Genomic DNA, 27,480 nt, shown 5'->3' on the forward strand with positions numbered 1-27,480 from the left:
AAAACAGCTATCAGCATACTGTGTGTTGGTCTGTCCAAGTCCTGAAAGGATGGTTATAACATGAAGAAGCAACCGTCTTTGAAGGAAATGGAACTGGAATGACATACAGAAGTTGCCGGGTTACTTGGAATTTACACGTCACTGAGAACGAGGAGTGTTTGGCTTGGTGTCGTAGCAGCCTGTGCTACGTTAGAGCTGCAGGACTTGTTGGAGGTTTTCAAGGGCTGGGTTTATCCTTCAGGTAAACAGTGTATGGGTGTGTCCTTTTGGAACTAGAATTTGGTAAAAATGTGATAGAAGATAGATGGTTTGAGGGCACTGCTTGGCTGGCTGCTTCCTTGCTTCAGAGAAGCATTCATTTTGCAGAGAGGGCTGGGAAGTTGTTCTGTGGTACGTGTGGGTGCAGTGAATGTTTTGTGGGAACTTCTGGACTAAACGGCTGTTATGTGGTTGCATGTGGTTGTTGGGGATTGAGCTCAGTAACCTGGGTGGTCTCTTACTGTCCTGGAAATGTTGGAAGCTTGAATGCAAGGTTTTTACTTAACTGCGTTGATTCTTAGAGCTCGGCTTAAGTGTTTCACCCTTTTTATGCTTACATTTGAATTCTCTTTGCTTATAGACATAGTGTTCATAGCTCATTTGTACCTCTAAACTAAGTGTGGTACAGTCAGTCTTGATGAACTTGACCTTACTTCTGACCTGTTGCAACTGACAGACCTACTTCAGTTTCAGGATGTGTTTTAATGAGGTAAGAATTGGGTCAGATGCATTCTATGTGCATCTGAGTAGAAAAAGTGTATGTCAAAGTCGGCTGAAAAATGCTAACATTTTTGTAACTCTGAAGAGTGAGACTTTACAAAGAAAGTAATATTGTTGGCACTCAAATCTCAGATGAGGAAAGAGAATCAGATAAGTGATTTTACTGAAAAGTTTGTTAGTTCTTCCATTCTGCCTTTTTCAGTATAAAAATGCCTCCTTATTTTTGTTAAAAGATGTTCCATGAAGAATGAGTTATTATAGTTTGGGGTTGATTGGTTGGTTTGTTTGTTTTCTTGATGATTAAAAAAGTGTTACGTGAATTCACAGTATTCTGTAAACACTCTGGGAAAATGTCTGTGTGGTCAAACAGGGAGAGCCTGCACCTCACCATCACTACCCATAGCCCGTGTTTATTTTTAATGCGGTTCTTGTGTGACTTTGAGGTCACCATCACCTGGCAGAAACTGATAGTCTTCGGGGCAGAGGCACTGGGGTAACCTTGAGAGCAGCAGCATTTCAGCCTCTGTGGTTGTGATTCTTATTAGCTGTTCTAGTGTTGTCTCTAGAACATGTGTTCTGAAGTGTGGATATGCACATCTGGTGGGAACAGCTTAAAATTATTTTAGAAGTTGAAAAAAAGCTGCTTTATTACTTCTAATGACAAAATTCTAGGAGATTAGCCTTATGAGGCTTGAGACTTGCTCTGAGAAGCCAGGCACTGCTTTTCCAACTGTGATTTAGCTCCCTGTAAGCTCATGTTAGGTTCAAAGATGGGAAAATGAGATTTCTGGATTTTTATTTCATTTGCATCTGTAAAGGAATCTCACAGAAGCTTCATCAAATGAGGTGTTTCCCTTAATGTTACTTTTGTGAACACAGGCTTTTCAGTATGGCCAACTTTAGAAACCTCACTAGAGGGGACGAGGAAATCTGCTGCCTTATCTAGTGCTCTGTTCTCCAGGAAAGTGGCTTCTGTTCTGGCTCCTCTACTTCCTGAAGAACTGTGTAGAGTGCTTGAACTGAGAGGTGTGAATACCACTCTCTCCTTTAAACAAAAACACAAAAGATGGTTTAGTTTGTTTTTTAAAGGCACGCGGTAGGAAGGAGAAGCTTTCTAGTCTTTAGTTAGTGAATTTGCAGTAAGTGTGGCTGGGAAAAGATGAACTCAAAAAGATGTGGAGGAGCAGAATTTAGAATATTAGTGTTCATTCCAAGCTCATGAATGTGTCTCAGTGCATATGTGCTGTTATTTTGTTTTATGGTGCACAGTATTTTTCAGATTATGTGGGAATGAACCAAGAAGTTAGAATCTGGACCATTAATATACAAGTTACATTTCTGAGATAACTTCATTTTTCTTTATTTTCATCCATATCCTCTTTACTTTGTTTATGGGAGATATTTCCATTCTAAGTGAGTATGTTCTTTGGTGGTGCTGTTAGGACTTCTTTCAGTTACGGGAAAGTATGTGAACTACTACAGAAAGGGCCTTGCAGAATAAGTATTTATCCCTTTGGCTTTGGCCTTGTAGCAGCTAATTAATTTTTCATTTCTTAGCCTGTTTTGGATCTGAATATTGGCTTTCTGTCTTTATAAATGACCATATCTGAACTTGGCTCTGGATCTACTACTACATTTATAGCAGATCCGTATTCAGATGGTTTTGATGGTGCAGGCTGGTCAGGGTATTTATTCATTGGCAGCATTTCTGTCTGCCATGCACACAGAGTTTTGGTCTGCGTCAAAGCAATTCTGGAGTGAATTCTTCCAGTGCTTAAGAGGTTGTAATTTTTGATTCTTTATTCTCTGGCATGTGAACTTCAACTAGTGACAAAAAGTCTTGTTGAAGAGAACCATTGAGTTTCCTGTTACCTTTAGTGAGGGAAGCTTGCAGCTCAAACTTGTTACATGTTTCAAAGACAGATTAAATCTCACTCTGGAAAATCACTCTGCGGGAGGGAGGCTTCCCCTCACCTCTGTTGGCATGTGTAATATGAAAAAGGAGCAAACTTGCAATGCTGGGGCATTTACAATTGTATTTAGTTCACTGGAAGTGTCAAATGGAGTGTCAGGTTCTGTTGCTTGTGATTTGCTAGTGATGATAAAATTGATTCCCTCAAAAAATGCTTATTTCTTCTTATATGGATCACTTGTGGGAGGGAAGGTATTTTTTTGTTTTCTTGGAAATAGTGTCAGCCTACTAACCAGCCAAAAGCCTTGGTTGGGCTCTTTGTGTTTCCTTATTTTGGGAATTAGTCTTATGAAAGTTGAAAGCATTACTGAGTTTACTACAATGAGATGTGTTCTCCCTGAACAAAGTTGAAGTAATTAACTATATGCTGAAGGGTCAATGAAAAGAATTTTATTGAAAGGTTCCTAGGAAATCCTAACTCATATAAAAATGAGTAAGTTAGATTTTTTGCACCTACCTAGAAGTAAAAATGTTATTTTGGCCCCTGATATCCAAATCTGTGCCCCAGAGGTGTGTATGAGGGCTTTGCTGTTAGCGACACACCCAGACCTTGTTGATACCACGTTTGATAGGTGGTGAGCCAAGACTCGGGGGATTTGATATACGTGTAGAGTCCTTGTCAGCTCAACTTAGAGTGGATATGCCTTTCTGCACTTGTCATGGTTTTCTCTGCTCTTCAACTTGCACTTTTTAATAGCTTGTTACATGTAAACACTGACTCGCCACTTACAGCTCCCTTCATTTCTCTGAACTGGGTCTCATTCCACAGAGAATGGATGTGAAAACACCGACGCTCTGTGAACAGCAGTTAAAAAGAGACAGAACTTTTTGCCTTCACATCACCAATTCGTGTGGATTTGAAGTCAGTCTTGGCAGAAGTCTGGCAGTTTGATGTGATTCCTGAACAGCAATTTGTGTTAGGAAATGTGCCTGCAGGAGGAAGTAACCTTACCTTTGAGGGTGGTGCCTTCCAGGGCACGGATGAAGCATGTTTGGTTCATTTGGGGAAACTTGGCTTGCTACTGCTGATGCTTGTTTTTTTCATATATATAAGTGGATTACTTCAATCTTTGATTTTGTAAATCTGGCACTTGAAACAGGAATAAAATGGTTCCAAAAACATATTAGCCAAAGTAAATATTTACATAGGCAGTAAAGATGTTATTGTATTGCAAGTCTACCATCAGAATGGGCAGTGGAAGTTAAGCACCTTGACTGCAGGTATTCAGTCATTTTAGGACCTCTCAGAACAAAACAGGCTTTTGTTTTGGGGTGAAAGTGTTGATGGTGTTGTCATTGATATTCTCCACTTTTGTTCACCTGCTCATATGTTGACTGCCTAATTAAGCATCCTTGAGATATTCACTGTTAGCATTTCAGATGCTGTTTAAAGTTGTTTGTTTTCCTTTGTGTGCTGTAAATCCTCGAATGCCACCAGAAACACAACTTGATGAGTGTGTGTTATTATTATCTTGGGTTAAGTGCTGTCTCATTGCTTTGCAGGCTGCCTGCTGTTTCCCGTGGAGATCATGAAACGTCGTCGGCTTCCTAGCAGCAGTGAGGATTCTGACGACAATGGCAGTAAGTGCTCCTTTGTTGTTGAGTGCAGTAGGTTATGAGTTGGGAAACGCATTTGAATGCAGTGTTTTATGTGACAGAGGCATTTTGCATATCGGTTGGGCTGGTAGAAACACGTGTTACAAGGATCCAGTTTTGAACTTGGTTGTTTTGAGCACAGATGGATGGTAGATTCAGGATCCCCCTGCCTGTATAGACTATACAGTGTTAGCTAATAAGATAAAACAAGAGAAAAAGTTGGTCATCTTCTTTAATATCTTTGCAAGCAGCATAATTTATCATTACAAGGACAGAACTTGCGTGGAGACATCTGCTGACATTGTCCACAGCTTAGTATTTAATAGAAGTTTGCACTAGGATTTTAAATTTGCTTCAGTGTTTTCATACTCTGCTATGCAATGGAAAAGTATCTTGCCTCAACCTTAAGCAGAAAAGATTGATGATGCATAATGGTTGTTCTTTACTTTGTTTGAAGGTTATCATGAGGAGTAACTTTCAGGAGTTTGAATTCATTACATCAGTAATTTGTACAGAGAATGTGTTGCTTTGTTTTTCCTTTTTTAACTTGTTTCTGTACTGACATAACTAACACTAAGGTCTGTGTGATACCTGTCTCTCTTGTGTTTCGATTCTAGGGATTGATAATCTTTCATTTAAGCAGAAAAAAAAATAAGAAGGGGGGAGCAGATAAAATGGCAGTTTAGGAAATGTGCCAAGGTGTTTTACTTGCCCAAACAAACAAGTCTGATGGTACTTGGCAATAGTGTGGCTTAGCCAGAGGCTTTCCTGGTCTTGATTTGGTATGTCTGGGTGCACATCCTCAAATCTGAAGTCTTCTGTGAGACTTCAGTCTAAAATGATGGGGGACGTTTTCCAGATGTTCTTGGAGGCATTGTTCTGAGAAGGTGACCCTGTGCTGCACTGTGGCCCTGCGTGGGTGACTGCTTCACCTGGGAGCCTTTCTGAGGTGGCTCTGTGCTGCAAGGAGTCTGGTCAGGTGGGGCCAAGTCTGTGCCTTCAGACAGCCTTAGGCAGACTGTTGGTGCAATGAGGAGTGGTAGAAGGCCTGGAGAAGGTGAGAACTAGCAAGCTGATGAGGAGTTAGTGCAAATAAGGATTGAGTAAAATCTGTTAAAAAGAAGTGTGAGATTTGGCTTGGTTTTGGAGAACTACCCAAAGCTGGGGTATTTTGGAAGGAAAAAATCCCACATCAGATCTGTTTTTATTGGTTAGAAGTTTACTTGGGGTTATCAAAATTGAAATTAGCTTATTTCCTCAGGTGACATCTGCTTCCCCCAAAAAAAGGTAGGTTTTCACTTGTGAAGTAGACAGGTAGCCACAAATGTGATGTCTTTCATTAGAATTTTGCCTTGCCTTTTTTTCATTAGCTAGCAGATTCATAAAATAGTGTTTCATTTTGATAACACTTTATTTTCAGTATCATACCTGTTTTTTTTTTTTTTTTTTACTCTTTGATCCCTTCATGTGCCTTATGTTATTGGCTTTACCAAATAAAATAAGAAGCAGATACTCTAGGAATTGAAGTTCTGAAGTAGATACAACTGACTGATCTGTTGCTGATTATAGTGCTTGTTTGTAATGTCATTTGATATGTAACTATCTGGAATAGAGCTGTTGACTTACTGAATTATGTTTTCCAAAAGATCTAAGAAAATGAGTTAGGAAAAGAAAAACAAACCCTTCCCCTTTTATGATCTATTTTAAAGCCTAATTAATATGAATTTGTTGAGTGAATTACATGGCAGAAGGCAATGAAATTGTAAAGGTATTTTCAGGCAGTGTTTGGAATGTAGTACCCCTTCCCTTTCAGGACACTTTTTCTTGACCTTTTTATATTCTTTTTTTTTTTTTTTTTCCCCCCCTTTGTGAAATTACTGGACAAATTCAGATACTGGTTCCTGCATATTCAGTCTATTAATATACACACGTTCAAAAAGACCAAGGGTTAATAATCTGGAGCTGAGATAACATTGAATGTGGGGTCAGCACCTCCAAGGGTTTTTGTCAATCACACTTTCCTGAGAACACTGTCTGGTGCTCTGGCCCTTTCTCTCCACTTCCCCTGTCACAGGAGGTACCAGTGGTGCATTGCAGCTGCACTTGAATGACACTGGTCTCCCCTTACAGATTTCACCTTTGTTTATCTTTTCTTATCTTTAGTAACATTACTCTCACTGTGTTAATTTTGGTATTATTAATTTGTCACTAGTGTCTCTGATTCAATGTACTGATACTAATTTTAGAAGGGGAATAAAATTTTATGCCTAAAAAAAAAAAAAGTAAAAATTTCTATGAGGTTCTGGGCCCCGTGTTGAAGGTTTTAAGTTTTTCACTAGCTGTTTTTCCTTCCATGTGTTTCCACGGGCAGAAAATGATTAAATAGACTATTCTGAGCACTTCAAACAGCCATCTTCTAATTGAAAAGTTGAAATTTTAATCAACACTTAGTTGGAATCCTGTTGCCAAACATCTGCTTCCTTTCAGTTAGTGGCACTTCTTGACCCTCCAGCGTGCTTCTTGCGTTCCCATCGTACTGACCTTGATAGTCCTTGAGCTTAGAGCTCAGCAGGGCTCTGCCCCACCTCGCTGGGCAGGGAGAGGGCCTCCAGCTGCTGGCTCTCTCCAGTTCCTAAGCTGGGTTCTGATACTGTGCCTTGGTAGACTGCGTGGTGGGTGCCTCGTCATGAGAGCCATGGGAGAGAAGTTGCTGGAGTCACCTGAATGGTGATGCTTGTCTGTGGTAGCCTCTGGTGTGTAGACTAGTGCCACCTGGAAAATATTTTGACATGAAGAAATACACATTTTATTGAACTCGGGAATCTGAATACTTATAAAGTATAGTAATAACACTAATAATGATGAAATCCATTTTTAAAAATGAATGGACATACAAAGATTGTTTTCCATTAAGTCGTTGAAATGAATCAGTTTCCCTGGTATTCACAAGGTAATAGAAAACCAAACCTCATACCCCAAGCACTAAAAATGTATCATACTGAAGATAAAAGCATACCTGTAGCTCTTCAGAGGAAGATAAAGGTGCTGTCCTTTTGTGAGATGAAAGAAGGGAGAATTGTTTTCGTTTAGGAATGAAACAGAGAAAAGAAGAGCGTTTAACAACATGGCTGCAGTCCCAGAGTACATACATGTATTTACTGACTTATGTAAGATATTTTAGTGTGAGTAGTTATGTATTATTTGTAGCATTTTAAAGCTTTGCAGCTTAAAGATGGATCCTTTGCTTTTCTCATCACTTTTTCTTTGCCCTCTGACTTGATTCTTTCCCCAAAAGCTAGGTGCATACTTCACGCCTCAAAAAGTGTTTACGTCCTTCAGCCTAACTACTGAAAGTCATTGAGCTGTGCCCCCTTAAAATCAGAGGTCTAAATCCTCATTTAGATGTGAGGCCAAACTGGCTTATTTGAGGCACTGAGCAGGAGGTGCCAGTGAAAGTTGTGCAGAGCAGTTCTGCAGCCAGTCCATGGATATCCGAGTGTGTTCTCAGGGTTTTCATTTTCTGAAATTATAGGTCACTTTTGAACATTTTATCCATGAAATATGATTGAATGAAAAACAGCTGCAGGCATAGTTCTGGATTTTATACTTCTGTCTAAATGCAGAGGGATGGTATTGGGAGAGGCTTAGGGAAGGGTTTAAGATCATTTGCACCATCAAAGTAATGGTGTGGGTTTTTTTGTCGTCTGACAGCTTGTTAGTTTCTGTCTCTTTCCAGATAATGTGTTACAGCAGCTGTAAGAGATGTTGGTATCAGCCAGGCCCATTATATTTGATGATGCACATGCCGTCTTTTCCAAAACGGGTATTAAGGAAATTAGTAAGTTTTACCTCAAACTCAGTCACGTTTGTTATCTGTGTGGCTGGCCAGGATTTGCTAGTTTTTTGATAATGTTTCTTACATTGTATTTCAGCTTGCTCCTTCGCTGCAAAAACTCCTCTTTATGATTCCAGGTCCTACTCTTACTAAATGTTAGATGCTGAAGCTGTTTTACCTTTCCTGCTCAGTGTCTCACTTGGCTTTTTAGCCTCATTGGTCTGTAAATCTGGAAGGGTGTTTTGTGCTGAGTACTCCTTGTTCTTAGTTTCCTGGTGTGATAAAGCTGTGCAGTGTAGTAGTTCCCATTTATAGCTTCAGGGCATTCCTTTTGGACAAATTACTTGGACATGTGGACTGATGGTGTCTGAGACAAGATCTGTAGCTGAAACAGTTATGTTATAGGGAACTTGGGTGAAATCCAGGCCCTCCTTGATGCCATTTGCTCCGTTTTCCATGAGCAAGGAATTCAGAGCATGAGCTTCTTCACACTTTACTTGCTCCCATGACGATGGCTCTCATTTATTCTCGGAGGGGTTATCAATTCATCACAGAGATACAGATCATAGACATACAGAGTGCCTGAGAGAAGAACTGAAGACACTTGCAGATGAAAAATACTTCTGAGATTTACAAGGTTTCACATTGGTTCTGAGAAATGAAAGATTTGTTACGGATTATGGAATACAGTTCTGTAATTTAGATGGACCCTTATTCTATCATTGTTAAACAAATGTTATTTTAAAGTTCAACATGCTTTGCCAATATCTGATGCTCTGACTGAATAGTGGGGATTGTAGATTCAGAAGGGGCTTGTGATGCCCGCGGATTGCCGGTGTGTTTGAGATGGATCCCGGAGTGCCTCCTCAGAGACTGCTGGGTGCACAGCCTGGGCTGCCTGTTCCATTCACCACAGAGCTGCAGCTGCTGCTGGCCCGGGCTGTGGAGAGGACTCAGGAGTGGGCATCGTCTGGTGCAGCAGTTCAGGAAAAGGAAGCAAAGAATATTATTAGTTTTTCAGGTGAGCTGGCCGGTAGGTGAGGGATGGTGATTCAACATCTGAATGTAATGTAGCTACAGTGCTAGAATTTGGGCAAAGAAGCACATTGAGCAGTCACTGCTGTCCTTCTAAAAAAGGTTTGTGGCATTGGGAGGGAAGACAAGTGATCAGAACGAGCATTTTACCTGAAGTTTAGGCGAGGTGACTTCGGGTGAAGTTGTTACACTTCTGAGCACTGTGGTAGGGTGATTTGAAAGACTTGGCTGGGCTGGCAGGATATCCCCTCTGAGGAAGGGGTGTCACAAAATCATCACCGTCATTTTCAGAGAGGAACATTATTCTTTAGAAGGCAATGAATACTAAGTACACCTAACTCCACTGAACTTTTAAGGCCTGACAACATTGTGTTATCAGCCTGTGAATGCCAGCTTGGGAGGTGCTCAAACCGACTTTTGATAACCTTCATTAAACTTGCAGTAAAACTTTGTCTGTTGCTACAGTGGGAAACCTTGGGCTAGGGAGCTAGAGTGACACTTGGTCTTGTCAAAAAAACAAGGTGGGGTAATTCCTCAGGAATTCCTCATTATTATCAGAATGATATGTGCCTAAGCGTGATTCTACGGGTGTTCTTTGGGATTATAAAACTCAAATGTGTGCTTCTGAGAAAAGGGATCATAGAAAGGAACTTGTATTGACTGCTGTGGCAGGGAGCTGTAAAGACTGTTCATTATGTGTGTCAGTTACTGAGCAATTGTGCAACCTTCTTGTGAAGCACTTCAGGGATCATATGGATCCATGCTTTGTTCAGCAGCTGCAACTGGGTGGTTGTCAAATGACACTAAATTTTGAGTAGGATGGTTGTTGATGAGATAAGATGCCATTGCTTTTTCTAGTTTGATCTTGGATGAGATGATTCTATAATAATATGCTATTATATATAGATAAGGAAGATAGATAGGCAAATCTTCCAGAAACAGGAATGTGTGAAGGGGACTTGGCTGTCTGTAACAGTGGTGTAGGTTGTGTTTGCATCCGTGCCGCTTGCTCTGCGATAAGGCCTGAAGACTTGTGCACAGGCAGCTTTCTGTACCTGACACAATTGAAAATCATCCTCTAGAATAGTTTCCTTCTGTTTTCTTTGTGCTGGAATTTGGGTCTAGACATGGAGTTATGTCTAAGTGATATGAAGCTATAGTGTAAGGAGTTGTGGGCAAGGCACTAAATGAGGAGACTGAGCATCTACGTTTTCTCTTCAGGCTGCAGATCTTTCTGACAGAGTGTTGGCAGCAGCACCTCGCTGGTCTCAGAGTGAGCTGAGGAGCAGTGTAGGCATCTGGCAGTGGTGGCGTTAAGCAGAAGTGACAGCCAGAGGTGTGTCCCTGTCGGGGCTGCTCTGCTCTGGTGTGCTGCCTGGGGGGATAGTGCAGCAGCAGCCTATTGACGTGGGAGAAGCGCTCGCAGACGCCCAGAGATCTGAGGCTCTGGAGTGTTTCGAGGCTGTAGCAGCAGGTAGTTCTCCAGGAACACAGCTGGGTGCTCTGCTGGTGGCTTTACAGCAGCCTTGCACGTGATAGGGAATAGCTGAGCCTTTTCTGCTCATGCTGAGTAGTGTGCTAGTTGTGGGATAGAACTCCCCAAGGGCTTGAATTGCTTTATTGGTGCTGAGGAGGTCTGTGTTTTGATGGCCTTTTTTTTGAATCAAAACATATAGACAGCTCATTTAATAGACTGATACACTTAAAATTGATTATGTTTTTCCTTTTTGGAAGTTTGTGTTCCTTGCAAATACAGAGAAAAAGTTCACACTTCTCAAGAACTGTGCTTTCTTTTAGTATCAGGAGGTGTATGTATTACTTACACCCTCTAGGAGTATTAGAAAACCACTGCATTTACAGCCTAAGGTGTATATAGTAGCTTAGAGGAACAGAAAGTTTTCCTACCCAGGTCTTAGAAGTTGCCTGTCCAGCACCAGTAGTGTGTTAGAGCTTTGCCTCTCTTGCTGTGAATTACATCTGCTTAGTGGTTTGGAATTACTTTTTGCTTTTTGTCTGTGAGTGGATAAATGCAAAGGGAAAACTGAGACGTATAGCAAGAGTGTGATCCTCCTCCAAATCCTAGTGATTCGGGCTTCCTTTATGTGCTTTTTTTTTTTTTGTGTTTGTTTGTTTGGTTTTTGTTATTTTACCAAAACTGGGTTTACCTCTATCCTGATCTTTAGTTGTTTTTCTGATCTTGGTGATCTTAATCCAGTTTGGGGATAAGCCTAGTATTCAGAAGACTGTTGATTAATACAGTAATTTTGGATACTTGATGCAAGAGGATAATTATAGTGAAAAAGTGTCTGGAATCTGTCTAAGTCAGGTTCATGTGCTTTTATAATACAGAGGAGCTGTTCTGAATCTTGTGTTTGTTTTGACTGCAGGAGATTATTCCTTCTGTTTAATCCAGGAATGGTTCTCACTCCATATATTTAGATGTAAAAATCAGACCATTAATCACTGCAAGAGCTGAAATTGCCTGTCAGCTTTTTCTTTCAGTGAGGTCCTTCTTCTGGATTAGGTATGAAAATATGGAAAAGATGCTTAAAAGACAAATTAAATCCTTAATTTCCCTCCTGCACTTCTATTGACATGGTCAGCGTGGGTGGATTGCTTATTAACAAAAGCAGCTTTGGGTAGTTCAGTGACCTGGTCTTGGCCCCGTTGAAAGCAGTGATACTCTGCCATTAACTTTAATGGAAGCAGAGTTGAAACTCTTAAATTTGAGATATCAAAAGTAGTTAAATTTAACACTCTTAAGGGCTAGATATTTTACTGTCATTTGACTGGCTCCTTCAATTTCTTGCCCTTTTGTGTCTTACGTGGTGGTGGTTGTTTGAACCTGTGAATGCAGGCAGGCCTTACAGTTGGGTTTTGTTTATTCAGTATTTTCCCTGTTGAAGTGAAGCCCTTGCCAAAGGTCATCTGTGAGCTACAGTTACAGATCTTAGCGGGTAGTAAAAACTCAGTCTCATGAGAAATTCTTCCACTTTTTCTCACAGTATTATACAGTCAGTTTACACTGCTCAAAAAAAACACAATAGTCTGTTCAGTAACTTACTAAAACCATTATGTATTTCCACTATGCATTCACCACTATTGGGTGCAAGAAAACAGCTATTACAGAACTGTATAGGAAACTATTCCCTTATTTGTTGTAGGATGTCAGTTAGCATGGAAAAAATACTGACTGTAACATATTCTGAGGAAGGCTGGATGTGTTTGAGGTGTTCCTTATGCATGGAAATTTATGTAGTGTGCTTTCCTACAGCTCTTAAAAAAGTAGCTTAAAATGAAGATTTTGTAGTTTTGGCCCTAAAAACATGACCTTTCATACTGTGTGGAATAATTAATTAATCCAGTGGCCTAACCCTTTGGTTTGTGGACTGAGTCTAAAATCAGAAATACACCTTTAAGAGACTGTTACCATGTGTAGCATCTGCAGATGACACAGTAACGAAACGGAGGTGGAAGGCATGGCAAGGGATTATTTTACTAATAACCTTTGCAGCTTCTCCGTGTCATGAGAAAGACCTGAAAATCCATCTTTTAATACCCACATTAAAAGAAATAAACCCATATGTTTGCTTACTTCTGTTTATGGTAAGTTGTTAGCCTGGCTGAATGAGAGCACATGGGTAAAGATGCAGTAATACCTGGTACCACTCTGCTCCAATCTTGCCAGACGCACACATGACTTGCGAGCAGCTGTGTTACAGCCTCCAGACCCACTAGTCCTTCTCCCACAAAAACTTCAGAATCAAACACCACTTTGCCCATGCTTCTTGTTCTTAATTCCTTACCTTGTGTGCAGGCTCCCTCCTCCAAGTCCAGCAGTGTACAGAACACTCGGGCACACAATAGATTCAAAATTTCAGTGTGCCTGAGCTGCTGGAGGAAGGGCCTGACTATCTGAATACCTCAGTGGCAGGTGGTTGGTCAGATATTAATGTCTTCCTAATGGAAAATACCTGAACCCTCCAGAACTGAACACTGATCTGTGTGGGTATGTCTGTGGTCTTTGTCTGCTAGTGAGTCTTGATTAAAGAAATCACATCTGTCTGCATGTTAAAATGTTAATAATTATAATTGCAGTAAAAATATGTTCTTCTGTTGAGAATTTTTGCTCTGCATCTGACACTTTTTGAGTGATTTTGACCATTTAATTTTGGCCATTCTGCATAACATCCTTTTTCCTTGCTGTGAAACACAGTGGTTTTTACTGGAACATGTATTGCTAAGTGAAAAGAGAAGACAGAAGCATAACTACAACATAATTAATTCTTCTTATGACTTGTTGCTCAGTTGTATCTTCCAGTGAAAGTTTTGGAAAGTCACTTCACTTCAAAAACTATTTCTGGTTTTAATAGAGAACTTAGCCCATGCTATGCAGTCTGGTTTTGAACAGTGCTTTCTGTTCCCCAAGACGTTTCTGCTGGCTGATGTGAGGTGAAGTTGCTCTTACAGACTGTAGCCTTACTCTTTTTACTCCTGGCATCCACGTGGACAGGCAGTGAAGACCTGAGCAGTGTGGGGAGGCCTTTGCATCGCTTCTGGTGTCCAAAGTTGCAAAATCTGTGTTCATCCTTCAGAGTTCAACATGTAGGTCCTAGCTCCCCTATCATGTAGACCTTATTACGAGTCCTTAATCTCTCCAACCTATAAGAATTTATTGGCTTTTTCTTTTTTTCTATGGCTGCTGTGTAGCTGGCAGTGGAAAATACGGTACCTGTAAGTCTTACTGAACTAAAGTCGGTTGATTTGCACAGGTATAATGTACTCTGGTGTCAAAGCACTGCTTTGTCAGTGGAGTGTAGCTTCTTTCTCTTCTTTTCTCCTGTTACCATGTTTCTGAAAGCTGACAGAGGCTCTGTCAAAAGGTTTCAAGGCAAAAAGGTGTAATTTGTTTGGAATGTAATGAATAATTATGCAGACAAAAATTGTACAAGCATGCTGAGAGATTTGCTCAGGAGAAGAGATGACAGCTTGTTTTGGGAGCTCTACTATGTGTGTGTGGCTGTGTGCTGAATTTGGAAAAGGCTTGCTCTGGTAAAAATTGGGTAACTGATACAGATATTTAGGATATCAGTACATGGGCTTCAAAGAGCACGTCTCCGTCTGTCAGCAGACCTGCTCAGTCATTAATCTGCAGAAAGTAGTTTATTGATGCTCAGGGGGAAGCATGTTATGAGGCAGCTTTCTTCAAATGCTGAGTGGAAGGCAGGTAAGTGCCAGTACAAGCAGTGTTATCAGTAGAAAATTACAAAACCACCAGAAAAGTGATCACAGAAGTTTACAACTGAGTAACTTTATGTTTTCAGGTACAATTTGAAAAGGCTTTTGGCAGTTTGTCATAGGAGCATGACTCTGGATACCCTTACTCATATAGTCATGCTGAAGTCAATTGGCCTTCTTAGGTGTGCAGGGAGAGCAAATGCTTTTAGTGATAGATGGCAGCAGTGTCTGCAAATGATCATTTCTGTGTCCTAGGTCTGTCCACTTGGTCCCAGCATTCCAGGTCTCGACATCGGAGAACTTCGTGTTCCAGACATGAAGATCGCAAACCTTCTGAGGTACGTCTGGAGTTTGGTTTTCATTTTGTTACATCTATCACATAGAAAGCTTTATAGATGTTCTGGTAACAGACCCATTTCTTCTGATTTACGTTTTCTTTTCCGTTTGCTACATTTTATCTGGCACCTATCCCCACCCACCCACCCCAAAAATTGGCCACGAGATCGGAGAGTTCAGCTGTTGGCACAGCCACTGCCAGCACCAGTTTCTGTCTGAATTTTGCTGTAGTCTGACACCCATTCAGCATAGCTGTGGAGTCTTCTAGTATTTTAGGCATCGGGGTTTATTTGTAGCTTGATTTGTGAACAGTGAAGATTTACCTCGGGTGCATTTATTTCATAGCTGGTATTGTGTTTTGGTACGTGATCTCTGTTAAAACACTTGTCAAACTACAAATCTGCTTCCTGACAGTTCCGTCTTGCAGAGTGCTTTGAGGAAGTTCTGTCAAGAGAGATATAAATCTTTGAACTTTCCAGGATGGATCAACTGTTAGTAACACATAAATGCAATCCAGTTCTTTGGCAATATTCTTGCTCAATCTCCCTATCTTCAGGCAAACACCACACTGCCAACTTTGTAGAGGCTGCAAAGAAAGGATTAGCTTTGGGAGATGGAATTTCTAACATTCTTACTCAATATATGTATTTCTAATGCATTAGTGAGTGATTGATGTTGAGAAAAAAGAACACATGCTTTATTAATCACCCCAGGGACAGTATGCCCAAGTCCCAGAGAATAATTTTCACAAGAAGAATTCCACTCATTGTTCATTCTTTGTATGAACTCTACCTAGTACTGGTGGTTTCCAGTCATATTTTTTGATTGTTGGCCATTAAAGACTTTTTTTTTATTTTTCTTTTTTTTGAATTATGGAGATCCCATATGAATTTATTCTTGCTGGTGATAAGCTTGCTGTCCTTAGTTATTTTTTGTATATCCCGTAGAAGTAGCCCCTTAGAAAATTCTCAGTTTTAAGAACTACCTCATGAAAGGCTATCAAGAAATAATCTGAGATAATTATGAATCTTTCTGCGTACTTCAGTTTACTCATCTCCCTTCCTTTTAATTTATTGTCAGAATATCTGCAGTTCTGTGCTGTTGTCTCTTGTTTTCGCAGCCTGAGTGGACTTCTCATACACTTCTCTTTTAGCTCTGTTCCACAGTCCTCCCTCCCTCCCTCCCTTTGCATTGTCTCTGCTTGCCACGGCACACACTCCTGTGATGAGGAGTGTGCTGGCAGTAAAGTGACACTCGCTAAACTCCCCGGGTGAAATCCTGGTCTCATTGAAGTTGGTGGCAGTATTCCCATTGACTTCAGCGTGGCCAGGGTTTCACCCTTTAGCTTTGAAGTGTTCAGTGCTTCTGAGAGCCAACATTTCTGTAAGCTCTGCTTTGCTCCGGGCACTCTGGTTGCATCAGAAATTAGAGCAGAAAGAATGGTGTCACAGGGCCACTGGCCTGGGAAGCACTTTCTTGGCTGTCAGGTGCTGCATTAGCTTTGCTCCTGAGGGAGTTTTGTGACAAATTTATCTGAGAGCCTGAGTTACTTTGGCTCTCAGATTGAGCAAGTTTTGTGTCCCATTTTATATTTTTAGTCTTCTTTTCATTTGACATTTGATCACTTCAATTCGAATGGCTTAGAAGTGAGGAGTCCCCTGGCCAGCTGCGTGCCTTTGTTCTGGGAGCCAGTTTACTTTGTGGCTTACTTTTCATTCCTTGATTGGAGCCTCAAAGGATTTGTAATTGGATTGTTTAAAACACTTCATGATATTTCATTACCTGCATTCGCCCTTTCTTTCATATGGTAATATTATTCTTTATTTTTAAATGTTGGCAGTTTTTCTGAACATGTCAAGACAAGTGTTAAGAAAAATGTCATGATTTTACGCTATTTTTATGACAAAACCAGAGTGGAAATGGAAACATACTGAGACAGAGGCAGGGTAGTATGTGTGTGTTGGGGGGGAGGAGAGGTTTCAAGATGTGCAGCGTGGTAAGGCAAATCACACTTTGAAATATTCTCAGAAGTATGATTAACCACTTGCTTCACTGTTGCCCTAAAATACTTATCAGAAATTGTAGGGAATCTGAGATTTCAGGTGTGTGACTCATGTATGACAGAAATTGCTGCCCCAGGGAGGCCTGTCTGAGCACTCTGTATAGACCTGGTTCTTCCTCTGCCATATCCAGCAGTTGGCTGGAGCTAACATAGACCAGTGTGGCCATTGGTTTGGGACTGGGAGGTAGTGTATCTGGCCCCTTAGCAGCCCAGTAAGAGAATCCAGGAGTGCTGCCCTGATAAGCTGTCCTGTCCTGTGGAGCTGTGCTATGTGGGGCTGGGTGGATCTTGGATCTGCCCACCACAAACTTTTCTTAAGATGTTACCTATCTTCTTCTTGTCCTGGTGGTGCTTATTCTCTGTCACCTGGTTGCTTTTTAACCCTTTACCTTTGAACATGGCACTGAGTAGTTAAAAATTTGTGGTTGTGGAGATGAGGAGTGTTGAGTGCAGTTGCTGTAGTCTACAGCCTTGCCTTACAGAGTGCAGGGTGGGGAGAGCTGGACAGAGGCTCCTGGTTTTGATGCCTGTGGTAGCATCCTTTGGTTTCTGCAGTGCTGACAGGCAGTGGCCAGCCAGGCTGGAGCTACCACAGCGTGCCTGCTACGAGAGCAAATCCCTTTTTATTTCATTCTGTGGCTTGTTGAAGACGCGTCGCTGCTTGTTTACGGCTGCTAACCCAGAAGCTGCCAAACATCCTGCTCATTTCACATGTGGGTGCCTCTGCAAAATACAATTACAGCTGTGATGCAGAGGTGTCTGTAGCTGGTGGAATAACAAGCACCTGTGCTGAACAGGGAGCTGCCGCCAGAATTCCAGTTTGGGTCTTTAGTTGATCTTTTGGGTTATTGTTTTAAATACTTGCACAAAGAGTCATCTCCTTAGATCTTCCTCTGGTGGCTGGTCATGGTAGAGTCACGCCTTGATTTTCTACCACAAGGAATTTCTAGAATATCTTTGGATTAGTCAGAGCTCAAATAATTAAAAAACACTTGGAGCAAAAATGAGTCTCCCTTGTGCTGGTGTTCTAAGACTCAGAGCTCTTGTAGCTTTTATTGCAGCCAAGGTGGTGGTAAAAGCAGGTAGCACCTTTTAGCATCACGTCTCGGCACAGGGGGAGCGCCAGGACTTGTAGTGGAGGTAGCTGGAAGTTGTTCTGTCAGTATTTGCACCTTCAGCCAACCCTTTCCCTGCGATGGTGAAGCTCAGCTTGTGTCCTGCAGCAGGCTGGGTTAGTTCACTGCTGACACAGGGACCTTGTTACACACTGTGCTCCGTGGTTACCCTGAAGCTGTGAATCGTAGCGTGTCAATATCGAATGTCAGTGTCTCTATTTTTCTCTCTTGGTCACTCTCTTTGCAGGTGTTCAGAACGGACCTGATCACTGCCATGAAGTTACATGACTCCTTCCAGCTGAACCCTGATGAATACTATGTGCTGGCAGACCCCTGGAGGCAGGAGTGGGAAAAGGGAGTTCAGGTGCCAGTTAGCCCAGGGACCATCCCACAGCCAGTAGCCAGGTATAGTTTGGAGGATTGTAAACAAATACACGTACATTTATGCTGGCAGCTTTTGTCTACATTGCCTTGGCTTCTCGAGCTTCATTCCACAGTGTCTAGCTAGAAAGGTCTTGGTTCTCAGAGAGGAAGAGCAACCTGCCTCAGCTTTTTGAATGGATGGAGAGGTCAAGAGTCAGGCGTGTTCTGCCTGTGTGCTGAAGTATGAATGTCAGGAAAGCATTTTTGGCGTTGCATTAGGATGGAGTGTGATGGCAGAACCTTTAAAAATAGCTTCTATTTTTAAGCCCAGACTTGACCTCACTCAGCGTAGCTGGGAGAGCCCTTGTCTGATGCTTCTTGTGCTTAGTTCCAAGCTGTAGGTTCCTTACAAGGAGCAGTTAGACAAGCCAGATTTAAGGGCTAGAGAAGTCAGTGTTTGTTTTGGTTTCACATTATTTTTTTTGTTGCTTCATTTACTATCTTAGGAAATTGTTATACAGCATTTCAGCTGGTTTAAGAATCATCCACATGTGCATGTAACTAAATACGTTAACATGAGGTTTTCTAGCTCTTACCCAAGAAACCCTTATTCCCCTTACCTTGTTTGTTACACTTGGATACTGTTTTCTGATTCAAATGAAACAGTACAGTTTTAAGGGCAGGAGTGTGCTGCAGCCCATCTATCTATTTTATGCTTAGTTGGGATTGGAGTTGGGGAAAGTGAGAAGGACAAGGATATTGCCATTTAGTCATACTGCATCTCGTTATGTCAGGCTGGCCCGTAAGGCATTACCAAATGACCCACCAGTGCTAGTGGGGCCAGAACAGCCCAAACTCTGATAAACAGCAAATAATTCTGGGTGATGCTGCACTGCTTCTGTTAGGTCTGCACCTGCCACTCTAGCCTTGGGGCAGGGGACCACAGGACAGATGGTTGGCGCTCCTTGCGCTCGGTGCAGCAACCTGCCGAGCGCTGCGCAGCCCCACTAGGTCTGTACGATGCCCTTTCCTTCCTTCTCCTGGAGGACTGGACCTGGAACTCCAAGGAGAATTCGGCATGGTCACCTCTGCTGTGCAGTTTAGAACGTGGGAACGTGCCATTCCCTGCAGTGGTCATGGCTCCACGCTGACCTCACCCACTCCCTACATGTTGTACATGTGCTCACATTGTCGTCTTCTCACTGCTTCTCTCCCGAGCACCTCCCAAGGCTGCAGGGGGGCCAGGACACTTGTGGGCCTTAGCAGAGGGAGACCTTCCAGGGGATCCCCACCACATATCTTTCAGGGAGGTGGTTTGGTAGCTATATCGGATGCAGGTATTCACTTGGGAGAGAGCTTTTCCTCTGCCAGTGGCCAACAGAGATGTTGCTCCAGATTTAAAAGAGTTAGGGAAGGAAGGCACCCACAGTTATAGGTATTGGCACAGGAGGTACCAGTTTTTTTTCAGTTGCTTAGCTGTCTTGTATGGTCCTACTGGTGAGCATCTGGCCCTCTGATGCCTGGTTACTACCCTGCTTGCCCCCTCACAAGACACTTGGAGACCCCTGCTGTGGTGGTGCTGTTGGAGTGCTGGAACTGTTCTGTGCCTAACTTTGGGAGGGGAGGGAGATGTTCTGTAAACTGAACTGGCAATAGTAAAATAGTAGCTGGTGTAACAGAAGAAAAATAACAGTACAGATAGCTCCTGGTAGTGAGGTATGTAATGGAGAATAAAAGGGTTTGGCCTCGTAGCCAGTGGTCAGGGCAGCAGAAGTAGGTCCAGAGGTCTGGAGGAAGCCAGTTGGTGTGCTGATGCAGGTTAAGCACGTGGTCAGATGGATAATCCAGTTGAATGTGGTTTTTTTTTATGTAGTAAGTGTTGCTTTTTCAGATTTCTTTCCGCCACAAAGACAGAGATGAACATGTTTTGTTTTGAAGCCAAACTATATGTGTTTATTTCTTCTGTGCCACTACAGTGGTGTTTCGAGAGCATGGGCAGGGTGTGCCCCGGAGGTTATGATTTCCACATTGAGAGGTGCTCAGGAAGGAATTTATGGTCCAGAGGATTCAGAGAGCAGTGCCCAGTTTAAAGTAAATTCTCTGTGAGATGTAGTAGTCTGCATGATTTTAGTACTGTGCAGTATGACCAGGAACAGTTTGGGCAGTGCAGTCAGCCTGGCAAGCTTGTTCCAGTCTGTATTCTTTGAGAGTCCCCTCCTGCACCTCAGAAGCCTCAAATTCAGCATTTGGCTCTTGTCCACCTTTTCTCAGATCGTTGTCTGAAATAAGCTAGACGAGGGGGAGGCTTAGGGCTGTGCAGGAGACTGAAATAAGTAGAGGGCTTACTGATACCAATGTGTGCAGGTACAGAAGCAGCAGATCAGGATCTCCTGATAGGAGGAGTTAAAACGTTGGACTTCAGATACAGGCAAAATAGGGAGGAGGATGTCCTGCTTGTTGTGGAGTTGAGGCTGTTCCCATCAGAAAGCTGTGTGTGGACAGAGTGGTGCTATCTCCTCCCATGGGGCAGCAGACCACAGAAAATCCCCAGCACTGCTGCAGGAGGAGCAGCTGTTTGGCAGTGTGGCCGGCTGCCCCTGGAGGTACCAGCGTTTCTTGGTGAAGCGGGTCTCATCCAAGCTGAATTTCAGTGAGCACAGTTAACTCAGAGAAGGTGCTTTGTCCTCTGCTGAGGAAACTGCACTGCAGGTGGGCTGACAGAGTTCCTTGCTGTTTGGAGGGAAGTCACCAGCTTGCTGGTGGAAGGTCAAGTGTCCTTTTTGAATGGGGTGGTTTGCCCTCCGCTTCTGGCTTTGCAGAGTTGCGGCATTGCAGGAATCTGACCTAGAACGAGTTATGTGCTGTAGGTACTTCAGTGTTTCCTGAACCAGTGCCTGTGGTCGAACAAAATTTCAGTTGGCTTGAAGCTAAAACATGCTTTCATAGTTGGTTGTTAGCCAGCTGGAGCCTTCAAAACCTGAGAGAAGGTAGTTTCAGCAGCAGCTGATTAATATTTGTGCTTGGCCCAGCATGACATTAGTGACTGTGAAAGAGGAAATGCAGACCCAGGATCCAGAGTTTGGATCTGCTTTGGTAAGTGAAGGGGAAGCTAGTGAAAACTACTGATTCTGTGTGGAAAGGTCTTCTCAGTTTCACAAAGATGACAATCCCGTAGTTACACAGATACAAAAAAAAAAAATTCAGAAGAAACATACTGTAAGAAAGAAAACTTCAAATGTAGCAGGAGATACTATTTTTTATTATTTTATTGATCTTGGTGTTGTAGTTAAACAGATGGATTTAAAAAGAGTCTTATAGCAGAGTTCAACATCTGTGTATGCGGCAGCCATCACTCCATAAATGCAGTGTTCCTACTCTAGCTTTGAATGCGTGTCAATTTCAGGTAAGAGGAAGCACAGCTCTATCTTCTAATCTTTTAATTTTATTTAGAAGTCCAGTAATGAATTGAGTTTCTAGACAACTCCAGTGGATGTCTGACAGTGCTGTCAATTTTTTATGAAAGTGCACTGTGGTGTTTTCTCTTCCTGTCTCGGTGGTGCAGGATGGTTGCTTTGGATGGTTAGATGCTTGCCGATGATTGTTAGCGCCTTTGAAGGAGGCATTTTGAGTTGTGTGGAGCCCAGTCCCTGCTGACAGCTGCCTGCCTGTCTGTTGTAGGGTTGTGTGGGAGGCGGGAGCGGCGACGTTCACGCGCCCCAGGAAGTACATCCTGTCTCCGGGCGCGGAGCCGCCCGAGCTGGGCTACGTCGACGTGCGCACCCTGGCCGACAGCCTCTGCCGCTACGACCTCAACGACGTGGACGTGGCCTGGCTGCAGCTCGCCAACGAAGAATTCAAAGAAATGGGTGAGCAATGAGCGCTTGTGGGTCCCTTGCTTTTTCTTTTTTACCCCCAAAGCTGGCAATCTTCGTAACTGCTGAGCTGTATCTGCTTGGACCAGGTCAGAAACTGGCCACATAGATTTTTCTCTGCAGCAAGGGAATTCTCTCCAAGTTCCCATTTGGCCATCATGGTTCTTGAAGAGAACATCAGAGAGACCATTCAGGTGTTTCTTCCAGTTAGTCCTTTTATGTATTTGTTTAGTTTTCTCTGTGTCACGTATCTGTATCATCCTTTTAGCTTGAGGGTAGACAAGGAGTCTTGGGAGGTTGGGAGAATCTACACCAGCTGAATTGTGCGGGGAATGAGGCAATAAGGAATTCCCACAGTGATTTACTGGAGAAACCTCCTAAACCTTACTGTGACCCTGTGCCACAGTTCAGAATCAGGCAGAGGAGCTGCTGCAAGGGGAACAACTTGTTCACTTTTGTACAGGATGGCTCGTGTGTGGGAAGGGGCAGGGAAGCAGGGCAAGAACAGGAACATTTCTTCAGTAGGGTGTGTGCTTCAGGAGAAGATTTCAGTGGAATTGAAGAGGCTGTAAGTCAGCACAGAACTTCTACCACTTTGTTTAGATAGGGAAAAAGATGGTGTGCCAGATGGAAGAGGTTTGGACATGTTGCTGAATGCTGTTGGCTTTTGTTTTAGCATTGTGGCAGTTCCCTGCTTTGGGTTCCAGCTTAGTCATATGGATTTTACCTGGCTGTAGTCCATATGTGGCATGGCTCCAGACCTGGTAAACCACAAACTGACCATTTATAACTCTTTAATAAAAAAGTTTCTCCTTTCTAAATCTATATATGGAAGAAACAGATGGCCCAGCCTTGACCTGGACTCTTACCCAAGCCTTTTTTACAGATCTCAAGTCTCCCCTGCTCAAGCTTAGATGATTTCAAAACAGTTGAAGATTCAAGAGTTCAGGTTATCTTTCCAGTTATCTTCTGGGAAACAGCAGCAGCAAGGCCCCTTAGCTTTCTTCAAAGAAAAATTAAAAATACACTTTATGATTTGTAACTGATACCCTTCTATCCTATGTAGATAATCCTCTCTTGCCTGCATGTTTTTTGCCAAAACCAGAGGAGGGCTACCACAGGGTTCCACTGGGGTGTGAGTAGCTCACGAGAAGGGCTGGAGCCCTTTGTCATGCCATTTGTACCTGTGCAGGAAGCCCTGTGTTGGCCATTCTGCAACATCAACCTTAACTTCAAAAGTACACGTTGCATGTGAGACACTGGGCAGCTGTCTGACAGGTCTGATCTTCAGTGTTGTGGTTTGGTGTAGTTTCTTGTTATTAATTTTCTCTAGATCTTTATCCACTCAGTTTTTCCGTATGCAGAGGGAAGGAGATGCTCCTGTTGGTACCATGCAGTATGTGGTGGTTCTTGAAACACTTACCTGGGTGCTCTAGTGGACACTGTACTCCACAGATACTATTAATGGGCATTTGAAACGTGAAGTATTTCCTGATCTGTAGTTGTAGCACTTCATTTGAGGTGTCCCTGCAGTGTGAATTCCCTGTGTTCTTTGATAGCTGTTGGAGTGCTCCAGGCACCAAAAATGTACATTCTTTCTTTAAAAGAATGAATGTAAACATTTGACCTGAAGCCACAGCCCCTTAATTCCCTTTTTTAAACCTGTATAGATGCACAGTCAATGAATTATCTTTAAGGATTTTTTACAAAGTGATGGAAATCATGAGGTTAAAATTTAGTTGCAAACTGGTCCTCTTGCTACCTTTCAGAATTTGTGGTGTGCTTATTCACAGGGACAGCCAAAAGCAGGATTTTCTGGTTAAAACACATCTTGAGGTTCCCATCTCCTGCATGTCACAATTACTGGGACTCAGACCAAAAATGGAATATCCTAAGCCTACACTTCATTGTAGGGATTTAAATATATGGGAATTGTGCTAAACTGACTGGAGGAGGATGGTTGTTTGCAGTAGCGTGGCTTTCTTGGTGTTAGAGGGGCTTGTGTGGTGGGGTTTTTGGGGTAAAGGTCAGTGTAGTCCCAGCGTCGCAGTATGACAGCCAGCTCAGTGTCACAGCAAGTGTGAGCTGGAGGCACTGTGCTCCTCCTTAATGTTTTTCTTGCTGCAACAGTAATTTAATTAATGGATTTGAATTACAGAGTACTACAATGTAACCAGCCTGTAGCTGTGGTTTCATGAATAATTTCTGATGAATGCTGTTTGAAAAGACCAAATCCCAGATTAGATTTTGCATTTATTGCAACTGTTTGTGTCACTTTTTAAAACAAACTAATTTATTGATGTAGCAGGGTCTGATGGAGACCTCAGCTGGGGCTGCACTGTATTGTGTTGGAACTTGTAAAAAACCAGCAACTGTTGTTCAAAACAACAAGTCTGCTACAAGTGTCATAGCAGATTTTGGCATTAATATCCTCCCTCTGCTGCAAACACTTTTGGTTCAAAACACTCTCAAATCCTTCACCAAAGACTCAACATCTGGCTTGCAAAATTGAAGCAGAAGCCATAAGACAGTGCTGTCCCAGGAGGAGAAATGAGAGCAAGACCAGGAAGCCAAAATCAGTTTAAGAAAGTTTTTCTCAGTATTTTGAAAGACTGGTTGGATGCTCTGCTTCTCTTAGTTTTATACAGTTATAAGACTCCTTTTTTTTTTAAGCTGGAATAGACATGACTGTCATGTTCATGTGGGGGGTTGGCTATATCTACTCAGCTGGTAAATAAGAAGCTGGAGTGGTGTGTGGCACTGGTTGCTTATGACTGTTCTTCAAGTAACAACTCCTGTTCTCCAGGGATGCCTGAGCTGGACGAGTACACGATGGAAAGGGTCATAGAGGAGTTCGAACAACGATGCTATGATAACATGAACCATGCTATAGAGACAGAAGAAGGACTTGGGATTGAATATGATGAAGATGTTGTCTGTGACGTCTGTCAGTCTCCAGATGGAGAAGATGGCAACGAGATGGTGTTTTGTGACAAATGCAATATTTGTGTGCACCAGGTATTGCACCCCGGGCACGGCGGGGGGTGTAGGGGTGGTGACAGAAATCTTTGTTTCCAAACCGTTAAAGATCACAGGTTGGATATTTTCCAGTGAAAGACATTGATCTGTTAAATTATTGCAGAGTTCACCATGAGCAGTGGGATGAATTCAGAAATTATGTAGTTGAGAAGGAGAATTATTACATGGAATTCTAGAAATGTCATGCTAAGAGGGTTAGAGGTGGTATTGTGGAGGAAGCTGAAGATAAGGAATTGCCTCACCAAAATATACACATCTATGGTTATACATTTTTACCTGGTCATTTCTCTTGCTATAGTCTCCTCTCTTTCTGCACACTTCTGGGGCTAACACACCTTCGGCAATTCAGGCTCTGCAGGGAGGGGAAAAAAGCACTTGCAGGCAATCAGGAGGGACACAGGCAGGATTGTTACAGTAATTGTAATTTAATGGAGAACCTACTGACCTGAGCTAATGAAGCACTATTATGTGTCACCTTTTGGTGGCAGTTAAGCCTTCTTAGCATGACAGAGCAGATACACTTTTAGCATATACGTTTCTGTGCACGATGCTTACTGTGGCAGATGCCTTCCTATCAGCATGTCCTACTTTGCTAGCTTTAAGGAGTTGCTTTGTCATTCAGTGTTTGGAAAACCGTTGTTTGGTGAGCAAGAATGGCATCTTCCTGTATGTGTTACGCAAATACATTGGTACTACTGATAAAGTAATATGCCTGTGGCAGAAGTAAGGTACCAGTGGCTGTCTTGCAAGATACTTAAAGTGGGCGTTTTCAGACCTGTAGAGGTTCTCTGGTCCTTAGTCACTGATCACATCGAATCTGAAACTTAAGAGGGTCAAAACTGGCAGTAATTTGGATAGAGGTCTCCATAACGATGCAATGTTCTGAAAAAAAGTAATCTTAGTTACTGCTGTGCACTTTTCCCTCTGAATAAGAAGCAAACCCCAATGCTTTGGAATAATGTGGAGTACTGCACAGCAAAACTCTTGAATTTGTGTTTCTTGGCTTTTGAATTAGGTACAGTCTGGTTCCTGTTACGTGTAGTCTTTGCAATGCTGAACTTCACCCTCACTCACTGCTGGTGGGGCTCGCTGTTGGAGTCCCCCCTCTTTGGGCTGGGGAACATGTTCCTCAAACAGCTGCTCATGACTTCTGCTCCTTTCACTGAAAGAGCTTTCTGGGGAATGAGTGGGTAGTGTGGGTGGCCCAGCTTATGAACGCCTCCTGAAATCCTCCACAAGCTGATGTTTCTATAGCATTAAAAATTTCATAAAAGACATTTTGGGAGTTGGGAGAGGCTGCGTGTGAACAGCTGAGAAGTGCCAGAGGTGCATGCTGTACCCTTTGTTCTCCCCCTGTTCTGTGAATGGGGATACAGGCGTGCTACGGGATCCTGAAGGTGCCGGAGGGCAGCTGGCTGTGCAGGACCTGCGCGCTCGGCGTTCAGCCCAAGTGTTTGCTGTGTCCCAAGAAGGGTGGTGCCATGAAGCCAACCCGGAGCGGCACCAAGTGGGTCCATGTTAGCTGTGCCCTGTGGATCCCAGAGGTAGGTGCCAATCCCCTGGAGTTTCAGGGCTGCAGTGCTTCTGGGAGAGAAGAAATCTGTCAAAAAAGTTGTTCAGCCTAGTGTGTGTTGCTGTTTTGAGTGTAGCATTCATACAGGACTTTTGAGGAAGACAATATAGAAGATTTTCAGTTAGATACAAAGTCTGGCAGGATGATGCATTGCCTATAAGGGAAGTAATTATATTACCTTTATCAACCAAAATTGGGATGTTGCTGCTGGCAAAGCTCATTGAACAAGTGCAAGAAGTGCCATTTTATTTTGTAAACGGAACATTAAAGGTCCGTCAGGAAGGTTTGGATGTGACAGTGAGAATTCTTCTGGGCTCTCATAATCAAAATATTCATCCTGTATGATAATTGTAAATTGGAGGGCTTTACCTTCAAACTCTTTTGTTTATGCAGGAACTGATTTTTTAAAAAAGGAATTTTTATTTTTCGTTAGTTCCTTATAAACTGAGGAACATGGAATGTGCTCACTTTGCATATGCAGACAAAGAATTTGATGTCTTTGATAAAATCGTTTCCCTTTTCAGTTAACGGTGTCATAGTCACTCCTTGTTAACCTTTTTTCTCTTAGGTGAGCATCGGAAGCCCTGAAAAAATGGAGCCCATTACGAAGGTTTCTCACATTCCCAGCAGCAGATGGGCCCTGGTGTGCAGCCTTTGTAATGAAAAAGTTGGAGCTTCTATACAG

General features: G+C 42.6%; 1 protein-coding gene across 1 annotated transcript; it reads left to right on the forward strand.

Moving 5' to 3' along the window:
• Positions 1–4,234: 4,234 nt before the first annotated feature.
• LOC103768375 (protein Jade-1) lies at positions 4,235–27,480 on the forward strand (the record flags this gene model as incomplete). Its single annotated transcript, XM_008935516.1, has 7 exons — positions 4,235–4,312; positions 14,691–14,773; positions 18,196–18,353; positions 21,990–22,177; positions 24,990–25,201; positions 26,599–26,766; positions 27,364–27,480. Coding segments are annotated over 7 exons (1,004 nt in total), but the record flags the coding sequence as incomplete, so codon positions are not given.

This window comes from Merops nubicus, unplaced genomic scaffold (genome assembly GCF_000691845.1).
Source record: "Merops nubicus isolate BGI_N331 unplaced genomic scaffold, ASM69184v1 scaffold45312, whole genome shotgun sequence".
NCBI classification, from domain to species: Eukaryota; Metazoa; Chordata; class Aves; order Coraciiformes; family Meropidae; genus Merops; species Merops nubicus.